The sequence below is a fragment of the Polyodon spathula genome, chromosome 24, assembly GCF_017654505.1.
Source record: "Polyodon spathula isolate WHYD16114869_AA chromosome 24, ASM1765450v1, whole genome shotgun sequence".
Lineage (NCBI taxonomy): Eukaryota > Metazoa > Chordata > Actinopteri > Acipenseriformes > Polyodontidae > Polyodon > Polyodon spathula.
In genome coordinates this window covers 21,009,066-21,019,812 of record NC_054557.1, presented here as the reverse complement: position 1 = coordinate 21,019,812, position 10,747 = coordinate 21,009,066, and the positions used below count along the sequence as shown (strand labels likewise).

Genomic DNA, 10,747 nt, shown 5'->3' with positions numbered 1-10,747 from the left:
TGAGAGTTGACCACTAGAGGGGGCATTTCTTTTAAGTTTATCCGAATCAACTAGCAAAGTACGGTAAATCAGATTTTCAAGTGCTTTTTATAGCAATTTTAAATGATTTAATCCCAGTTTTTTCCACCCAATTCGAAATGTCCAATTTGAATGTGACCTCACCACTGAAATCCATATTCTGATCACCTCTCTTTACCCACCAAACCAAAGCATCATACACCAAGATACTGAGGGCCCTGTACAGCTGTGGCCAAAAGTTTTGCATCACCCTGTAGAATGAACAAATTTTGCTTCATGATGTCAAATGAAACCTGTTGAATAGTGTTACTTTAACATATTAAATTAGATATCGATTTAGTTTTCCTTACACAACGAAAAAATTGAAAAAAGTGGCACTTTTTTAAAATCTAACATGAAATACTGTTCTGCTACTGTGGCATCCAGTAGACTTTTGCCATAAGATTTTGTAGTTTCTTGATTTGGTTAAATAAAAGATCAAAATTACATTTATACAGGTTTTTTAATTTTTTATTTTATGATATCTCAATTCTAAAATTCTATGTGATGCAAAACTTTAGGAAGTAGCTCTAGCTTTGGTCTCTGCCCAGCCTTGTGTCACAGTGCAATGAGATGAACCCCAAAAGATCTTACTCTCTATCCACTGATACAATGCAGGTAAACCTGTGGGCCTCCAACAAGAAATAAATGGAACAACACACACACACACACACACACACACACACACACACCCCTACACACGTAGTGTTTGAGTTTATGTTATTGTGTTTGTGAACCTCATATTTCTAACCTTACATGTAAAAAAAAAAAAAAAAAAAAAAATTAAAAAAAAAAAACTGGGTAGGCCTGGCCAATCAGGATAGACTCTTTGAACATGTGATCATGTGATTGCACCAGATAGCAGCTTCCACAGATGATGGCATGTTGTGTATAGCTGATAACAAATAAAAAATATCCTAACCCTAATGATATGCACGCAGACAGGCCATGCCTGGTTAATATGAAAAGCATACAATGCCATTCAGGATCCATTCCTTATCCACATGACTGCCCCACAGATTGCTTGCTTATCGGCTTATTGATCAGAGAGGTTAAAGGGGGTTTGTATTCACCTCTCTCTCTCTCTCTCTCTCTCTCTCTCTCTCTCTCTCTCTAACTGAGAGCAGACATCATTGTGCTACTGGCCTATGGAGGACAAAGGCCAGCCCTGCAGGTGTCCGCCCAATCTCACTGAGTCCTTGGCTGGTAGGGTTCGCCGTAGCGCGTCGAGGAGAAACAGTCTCTGCTGGTTTTGCCCCTCTAACTCGTGGGAACACCAGAGCCAATGCGACGTTCCCTTCTGAATCCCCAGCGAAGACCAGCAAATTCGCATAGCCAGGACATGAACCTGCTCTCCCCTGACTGCATGACTCTGCACACCACGTGGCAATGCTTTTACCAGGTGAGCCAGTCAGGGACCACAGGAACCAATGCACTTTTTTTTTAAAAGCACTCTGAATATACTGGGTTAACTATATCATTACGGGTAACAAAAAAAGCTGTTTCAAAATACTAATATGCAGGAAAAGTCTGTTTTCTGATCTCTTCACTTTGTCAAGCAAGCCCAATAACAAGGAAAGACTGGGTCACTTTAACCTTTATGAGTTGACCTTTAAAACAACAGATGTGGAAGGTTTGGCAATGGTCTGAATCATTGTTAGTGTCACTGCAGTGCAGGTTATAAATACAGAAGGAAAAGCTTTTCTGTCACTTTTGATTTGGAAAGCCAGGCATCTGTGTCGTGACAGCCATCTGATAAACACGAGGACCTGGAGAAGAAGGGGAAAAAAAATGAAACCAGAAATAACGAAACAGAATGTTACATAAACATATTGTGGTTAAAAGAGCCACAAGACTTTATTTTTTTCACAAGACTATCTTATTTTTTTCAGTAGTGTTTTCTTGCTGTTTGGGAACCCCTGTGCTAGCCTATGCTTTAAAATAATAATAATTCTTAACACATATTTGCACTTGAATCATGGTCATTGCTCCAATTTTCTTCTGGTTCTTTGTTTGTAGTTTCCACGTCAGTTTAGAATAAGCAGACATTTTGAAGGCAGCACTACAGAAGTAAAAGTTGCTGGTGTTTCCTGGTTCCAAATCACTTCCTGTGCAGAAGCTTATTTTCACTCCAATGGTCTAGCTCCAATCAGGCCATGTGACACATTACCCTGGAAGTAAGTAGATACAATGAAGAAACTGTTGTTTTCTTGGCCTACAGCTATGGCCAAAAGTTTAGCATCATCTAGAATTTTAGGATTGAGACATAATTTATATATATATATATATATATATATATATATATATATATATATATATATATATATATATATATATATATATATATGTGTGTGTGTGTGTGTGTGTGTGTGTGTGTGTGTGTGTGTGTGTGTGTGTGTGTGAACATAATTTAGATCTCTTATTTAACATCTTGTAATCAAAGAAACTGAAAAATGATAGTAGTACAATATTTCATGTTAGATTGTTCAACTTTGTCAGTTTTTTCGTTAAGTATATGGGAGACTACAAAGCATTATGTAATGTAATATGTTAACATAACATTATTCAGCAGATTTTATTTGACTTTATGAATGTGTTAATTCTATATGGTGATGCAAAACTTTTGGTAAGAGCTGTACAGCGTTGTCTAAATCTACATAGCCCAAACTTGGAAAGCCCTCCTTTAAAAAATGTATCCCTTACCTTCTTTAGATCTGAGGTTCAATCAAGCAGTACTCTGAAATGAAGAAAAAAAATTATATATTTTTTAATTAGCCAATGCCTTTGTTGTAACCCTGTGTGGTTTGGGGGGCAAGAGTTAGGGCTCCTCCCCTCTATTCCGTCCTGCCAGTAATGTCTGCCAAACCCCTTTTCAACCCCAAGTCTTGCCTTTTTGTCTGTCTTGCACTGTTGTTTTCCACCATCCTCCCCTCCTCCATTATGCTGTTCCTCCTCTGCAACGGCCTCCCTCTGCGAGTAAGCGAAGCGCACTTCCCAACCTTTATAAGCCCAGCCGAGTTGGCTTTGGCTAAATCTGTCTTTCGTTTTCCCATTTTCACACCCTTAGGTTCCCCCTTGGGCGAAGTGTCAGATGCTTGCCAGCCTTGGAGGCTGATCGGTTCGGTCTCACCTCCGCGAGGGTGGCTCGTACTCATCCCTAAGTCACAAAGTACTTCCATTATCAATTCCCGAGGTTCTTCCACCACACAGCCCTTGCTGCTGTCCCGCCAATACATACTGAAATGCTGAAAAGCATTGAATTTGAATCCGTCCTTCGGATGAGACCTAAAACCAAGGTCCTATTGTGAGTAACTCTGAAGTGGCAGTTATGATGCATAGTACACCTCTAGTCTTCATAAATTGCTAAGGATAACAGTGTCTGCTAAACAATAATAATAATAATAATAATAATAATAATAATAATAATAATAATAATAATAATAATAATAATAATAATAATATGCACGAGTAATTAATAGGCAAAGCAGTATTGTAAGTTTCATCCATTTTCTCAAACTCCCAAAAGCTTTGTGCAATGCTCTGCTTCCCAGTCCTAATTTCTACTTTTCCAATGACTGGCGTGTTCAGTATAGTCTACAGTGCATTCCCCCACATGACCTCTTCAAATAGAATTAGGTGATCTGGCAGTGCAATTGAAATATCTGTAAGGGGCGATCAATATGTTTTCTTCACCCTGTTGTCTTTTATAATACGATACAATACAAATGTAATTTTATATGGCCACCTCCATGCCATGGCATTCCAGAGCATGTGTACAGAGCTCAAAAGAAAACGAGAGCACTCGTGTGCAATACACTGCAGCTGCAATCAGTTATATGAAAGCACATTCAAAAAAAGATGCTTTCAATTCAGACTTAAAAGAATCCAGTGTTTCAACCTGCCTAATGTCAACTGGAATAGCATTCCGCAGACTAAGGGGCGCAACATTATAAAGCTCCAACTGCAGTTGGTTTAGGAAGAATTGTTTGGACCAACTAAAAGCATTTTTTGATTTCAAGGAACGAATAGGAATATGCTGAGTTAGTACAAATGAAACATCTGACCTAGGAAATGATGGCAATGCATATAAAGTGATTATTTTTTAGTTAATATAATTGTGTTATGTACTTTACTTTGTACACTTTGACATGTTTTTGTGATGCTGTAAAATCAGATTAGTTTGCAGAGAAAAAAAAAAAAAAAGTTTTCGATTTCCCAGCAAACAGGACATGACTCAATCTCAGGTGCCTGGAAAGGGAACGTTTTTCTGTTTACCAGTTTGGTCACCAAGCGGTCATTGACCTGTACTGACAGCTTGACCCACACTGATCAATAATTTGAGTGGGTTGCTGTATCTCAATGCTGAACTTCAAACTGCTCCTAGTCAAATTGAACAAGTTGAACCAGGATCTCTCCATCTCAGGAAGCAAGCAAGCATTTATAAATACAATAATTATTGACAAGGCATAGGAACCCTGACAGCAAAGTGTATCCCTGCCCTTTTTAAGATGGTTCTGAGTGTATTTCCCCAATAAACTAGAACCATGCATTTTATTTTTTGTATGTCAGCGCTGTATTAGTTAAAAGGACATTTCCAATTACTCTAAGAGCCATATAATAAAAAAAGAATAACATGCACATCTGGCCAAATATTTTCGATCAGCTAGAATTTTAGGATAGAAGCATAATTAAAAAAAAAAAAAAAAAAAAAAAAAAACTATATGAACATAATTTTGATCTTTTATTTAATCAAAGAAACTACGTGATGATATTGTAAAAGTCTACCGGAAGCCATAACAGTAATACAGTATTTCATGTAAGATTTCGAAATGTCACATAATTCAATATGTTAACGTTCCATTATTCTGTGTTAATGCTGGTGTATAAATATGGGTGCATGAGATATAATGTGGGATAGTTAGCACAAATGCTGTTAAATATATAGTTGTATTTAGGCACAGGGATTGCACAATCACTCCATGTGCAGATAAAGTGTGTGAGCACGGGATTGCACAAATTAGTTCACATGCTGGGATTCAAGTGAATAATGAATTAGTAATTGAATCCCGGCACAACAGTATATATCTAGATGCACATTTCACTCACTCGGGGTTGTGTGTTCGAGAGTGGAGAACGGGAGAGAGAAAGTAGGCAGTAAACTTTAAAATGACAATTGCTATTCGGTACTGGAACTTCTTTGTTTGTTCCACTGTTTGGTTTCGTTTCGTCTGTTTTGTCTGGCTAATTAATTTGGCCAGCGTTCCACTGTGTACAGTGTTCTGTGTTGTGTTTAAATTTTTTATTTGTTTGTTGAATAAACACACTGAGCGCAACCCTAGCGGTTTAGTTTCACCCCGTATCGTCTGTGTTTACAGCTGCTTACTGAACCTGACGTCACCACTCAAGCTATTCGTGACAGGACATCATAACATAACAAGCAGGACGATGACATTCACCCCTCAAAGCTCTAAATTCACAATTTCCTGGTGATCAGTTTAAGACACAGACATTTGACTCCCTCAATAATCTCTGCCAGTAGGTCAAGACCGAGAGAAACACTGTTAAACAGATACCTCCCATACACCAATACTATTATAATATTCTTAATAACCTGTGCTGTACAATTTCCTTTTTTGAAAAGGGAGTCTCGATATTAATTTACAAAATTGGACATACGGTACAAACGCCATTCTGAAAGCCCAATAACTTGAGCTAAAGACATTTCTTAGCAAGATTCATCACAACTGGACAAGCACTAACCTGCATTTAAATACGTGCAGTGGGTGTGCCAGACATTGGCTTCTATTTATCACCAGATTATGACACACTCAATGACTGGTGCAAAAGGAGGTAATTCGCAAGTTTCATCAAGTGGACAAGCTGTTCTCCACATGCAAATTTCCATTTGCCCAACTGAAAATGCTACAGCCGGTATCGTTCCACTTGAGCCAAGACAACTTAAGACTGTTTCTTACCTTTCTCCCGAGGTAACACCATGAATTCCTTCATCCCCACGCAAGCTGCTTTCTTCTGGAAATGTTCGATGTGCTCAGAGGACAAGGTGGCACTGCGCGCTTTAGAAACACGAATGTGATTGATTAGCTTTCAAATGTCAATCTGTTCATTCTGAAGCTTTATGTGCATTCTGCTTTATCAGAAAGAAATCCGAAAACGCCCTCAAATCAAAGGGAGTTGGAGCGACAAAAGCTCTTTAAAACATGCTTGTCACTACATGTATGTAACACTGTGAGCTAAACAGACTAGAATAGACTAGAATAAAATAGAATAGGCATGCTGATTGTACTACATGCAGCAGTAGTATAATGCAAATTCACATATAAACATAATAACAGACGAAAATGTGCAAACCAGAGACTATTCTGCACATTGGTGCTCATCCAGGTCTTAGTAGATGATTCATCTCAAAACATTTTCAAGTTGTTATTCAACGTCAACAGCATGGCTGGGTAACCCATTCCGTCTCCTCACCGCTCTCTGCGTAAAGAAGTGTCCTTCTCTCTGTCTTAAATGTGTCTCTACTTAATTTCCAACTGTGTTTCATGATCCTTGATCCTTAAGATTTGCCAGCTGTGTTCTATGATCCTTGATCCTTAAGATTTTAAAGACCTGAATCAGGTTCTCACTACTTGCCCCCAAAGTAGCCCTGTTGAGAAGTGAGTGAAGCACTTTACCATAGAGCATCATCCTCTTAAACTGATGTTCTCCCTCGTCCTGCTTCTCCAGCATGATGATGCAGTCCTTGCAATCCGACTCAAATATGTAAGTCTTCATTAGAGGACGGCCTAGGAGCAAGAATAACATGTAGAATAACTTACACCCTGCCATACGTGATAAGGTGATCCTGAGACATTTCAGAAATCGCTCACAAGCACGTGATTTATATGTCACTGGAAACCCTAGAGCAGGGGAGTCAGACTCCAGTCCTCGAGGGCTGCAAGGTCTTCTGGGTTAAGATCTCAATTAACATCACTGATCCAATTATTTATTCAATTGAACATATTTCATACTTTTTTCATGTCTTTCACGGTTGAGGATTTAAAAAAGAAAAGTGTTAAATTTGTCCTGTTAATCAACTAATTGGACCAATTAAGTAATTAAGAGCTTGGGTGGAATGAAAGCCAGAAGACACTGAAGCCTGTAGCCCTCCAGGAACTGAGTTTGACACCCCTGATCTAGGTGGACCTACAGCCTGTATATGTGTGTGCGTGTGTGTGTGTGTGTCTATATATATATATATATATATATATATATATATATATATATATATATATATATATATATAGATACACACAGTTTTGGTGTATTTTATTTGTTATTATACACAGCAACGGGATTTAAAAGGCAGACACTGCAGAACTAATAAAGGCTTAATTCATAACCACTGTTAAGAATAACATTTAAATTATCATCAGAAATGTATTATTCAGCTATGGCCAAAAGTTTTGACATAAATTAGACATAATTTAAAAAAAATGATATGAACATAATTTAGATATTTTATTTAACATTGTCTATTCAAAGATCTACCAGAACCAAAGTCTACCGGAATCCATAATAGTAGTACAGTATTTAATGTAACTTTTTCAATTTTTGTTGGTTTTCCATTAAGTATATGGAAAACTACAAAGCGGTATGCAATTCAATATATTAAAGGTAACAATATTCAACAGGTTTCATTTGACTTTATGAAGCAAAGTTTGTTAATTCTATAGGGTGAAATTTTTGGCCGTAGCTGTAGATCCCATTAGGGGTTCTGGGGAGAAGGGAAACACACAAGAACCAGGCTTCAATCACCAGAACCCTGAGACTGCAGTCGTATTACAGTTAGCCAGTACAGGATTGTGTTTGTTGTAATACCGAAGATACCAAAGCCCAGCCTCTATCTTGTGCTTACCTTCCAGTTCCAAGTCGTCTCTGTAATGGTGAATGTAGTATATCCATTTTTTTTCAATACAATGATTCCCGCTGCAAAGAATCACAATACACTTGCATTAGACAACTCCAATTTACAATCTGTAAAGATCGAATTATACCCAGTCCCGAGTTTTCAATGTGAGTGCTTCTCATTGCAATTACTAAAATACTGTGTTACTGTGCACAATTATTAGAACGCCTCAAGATTTGTCATTTTCATACCCACCTGCATGAAAACCTGTGTGTGAGAATGTCAATGTAATCTGTTATATAGAAACAACAGGCACTCATGCCTAACATTTTCACACATCTTGCATGCGTGGCCTATTAAAGCCATTAATTCAATTAGACAATCGCTAATTTGTCTGCTTTGACCATTTTCCAAGATTTTTCAGTTCCAGTAGTTTGATTTCGTATGCACAACAAATCAAAACTACAGAAGCAATGGGGTGTCCTCATACATTTGCACACTACTGTACGTGTTAATATTTGTGACACACATGTTGTGTAGACTAGATCAACCAAAGCATCTTCATCTTAGTAAGTGTATTGGTAGAAACACAAAAGGGACCTGAAGGTGAAGGTGGCTGATCGCTAGACAGAGCTGGCTCTTCTCTATAAAGACACTTTATCTGACGTAGTGTATGCTAGATATAATAATAATAATAATAATAATAATAATAATAATAATAATAATAATAATAATAATAATAATAATAATAATCTTTATGTTTATATAGCACCTTTCATTGTGGACCATCACAAAGCGCTTTACAAGATACGAGACTAGGGTGTGTGAACTATGCAAAGTTACTGACAACAACATCTCACCCGAAAAACGGAGCACAAGGATATTATGTGTCATTCTTTTGACCTCTATACAAATGTTTGCAATTGGCTTGTGTTTTATTGTAAATATAAATCTGTTGTGAAAATTCATACACTTTGATTGCTCCGTTCAGTACAAGGCGTTCAGGAATGCCTGCCCCCTGCAGGTCAAAAAGGGTATTGTCCATAGGCTTGAACATTTGAAGGTCGGAATCACTTTCTCCTGCCGCAGCGATGAAATACCAGGATCCGAAATACTGTGAAAGAATAGAGAAATAATTAGACACTGAATTAGATGTTGCATTGTTTTGTATTGATGGGACTGGTAAGCTGGACCAAGACAAAACTCCCGGGACGAGGCATTAAAACATTGACAAAAGTCTTAAAACCTAAAACTCCTTCTCTACAGCCTTGGCATTAAAAAATAATTGGCATTCTGTGACTTTTACATGTGAACTACTTGTCTAAATCTACGCATGCAGCTGAAAAACATAAAATAATTAACAATATTAAAAAAAAAAAAAAAGAAAAGTCTTACCTCGGCTGTGTTTAAATTGCCCGCCGACATTTTTGCTGGCTCTTCGCATGGCCAAATAGTCTGTGCAGCCAAGCCGTAAAGATAGACCAAGTAGGACCAGAATTTGTAATACATGCTTGGATTCTTCCTTCCCCTAGTGTGCCGTGCCCTGGTGCGAGGGGTGAGTTACTCTTCTGCCCGAACAGCTGATCTTTGTCACCGAAGATCTGTTTGTGTCTCTAGCGCCCGAATGTCCGGTGATTTCTCCATGTTTATTTTTACAAGTTCCTGAACAATTATTGACATAAAACATGTTTACATAGAGAACTACAGCTTTTAAAGTCAAGGACATGTCGGGAGACAGCTCACTGGCAGTGTTCTGCTTAGTGGGGGTGAAAGTAAAGGCAACGTTTAGTATTAAAAAATATTATTATTATTATTATTATTATTATATTATTATTATTATTATTATTATTATTATTATTATAAACATATTTTGTATAATTTAGCTTCCCTGGTGCCAGAATTACACTTCAGTTGTCAACACCGGCCCAGTATCTCATATGACAGAGTAGAGTATCTCACTGTGCTCTCTCATTTTATCTATTTGTGAAATGTAAGATCAAAATTATGTTCATATAGTTATTGTTTTTTTTAAAAACCTCTCTCTCTCTCTCTCTCTCTCTCTCTCTCTCTCTCTCTCTCTCTCATAACAGTGTCAATTAATTAAACATTATATATCATTTTAATGTGACAAAATCTGATACAAGCAATCTGGTACAAAGATGGTTGTATCACACATCAATATTATATACTGGATATATCATAAAACATGCGCACAGTAACAGCATAAACACCAATATAGAAACATATACAGTACAGTGTAGCTGAAAACAGGTACATGTTATGTAATTAAGTATAGCAACTGGTATCTTAAAAGATATTTTTTTTCTAATTCTCTTTTAAGACGTTCAGTGCTAGCTGCTAACCATAAACATATGTAGCACAGCTAGATCAGCCAGAGTGTTCTTTGTAAGCACCATCGCCACCTTGTGGACACCTACTGTGGATCAAGTTTAATTTTGTACAGCTTGCCAAACAGACTACACCAGGTCTATTGCTGGTCACAATCCGCTGCACACGTTGATCGGGAACTGGGAAACGACCTTGATGGGACACATAGGAAAATACAGTCACGGGGCTGAAGGAAGTGTGCTGCACATGCGTACACCATCGTGCCCCTTGTGAAAACATCCTATTGATGTCCCACAGTCTGGGAAGACCATGTACACACTATTCTCAAACAGTTATAAACCATATTGTGGATTACCTGACAAGTCACATAACATACAAATATGCATGCATTGCACACATGGTGCAAACGTTCATCTTTATTCACACAATATAGAA

At 37.6% G+C, this 10,747-nt stretch overlaps 1 protein-coding gene across 3 annotated transcripts; it reads right to left on the bottom strand.

Annotated features, from left to right (window-relative positions):
• Window positions 1–1,475: 1,475 nt before the first annotated feature.
• On the bottom strand, window positions 1,476–9,618 carry LOC121298733 (apolipoprotein M-like). 3 transcript variants are annotated; one of them, XM_041225945.1, is made up of 7 exons: window positions 9,359–9,613; window positions 8,935–9,077; window positions 7,973–8,043; window positions 6,750–6,860; window positions 6,033–6,131; window positions 2,761–2,794; window positions 1,476–1,826 (listed from the first exon to the last, which is right to left on the bottom strand). In XM_041225945.1, exons 1-6 carry the CDS (start codon window positions 9,470–9,472, stop codon window positions 2,766–2,768), a joined length of 567 nt encoding a protein of 188 aa, XP_041081879.1. In that variant the 5' UTR covers window positions 9,473–9,613; the 3' UTR covers window positions 1,476–1,826; window positions 2,761–2,765. The 3 variants fall into 3 exon arrangements, with proteins under 3 accessions (XP_041081879.1, XP_041081878.1, XP_041081877.1); XM_041225944.1 differs by lacking the exon at window positions 1,476–1,826 and adding an exon at window positions 1,877–2,228 and having other exon boundaries at window positions 9,359–9,612; XM_041225943.1 differs by lacking the exons at window positions 1,476–1,826; window positions 2,761–2,794 and adding an exon at window positions 2,948–3,342 and having other exon boundaries at window positions 9,359–9,618.
• Window positions 9,619–10,747: the final 1,129 nt, after the last annotated feature.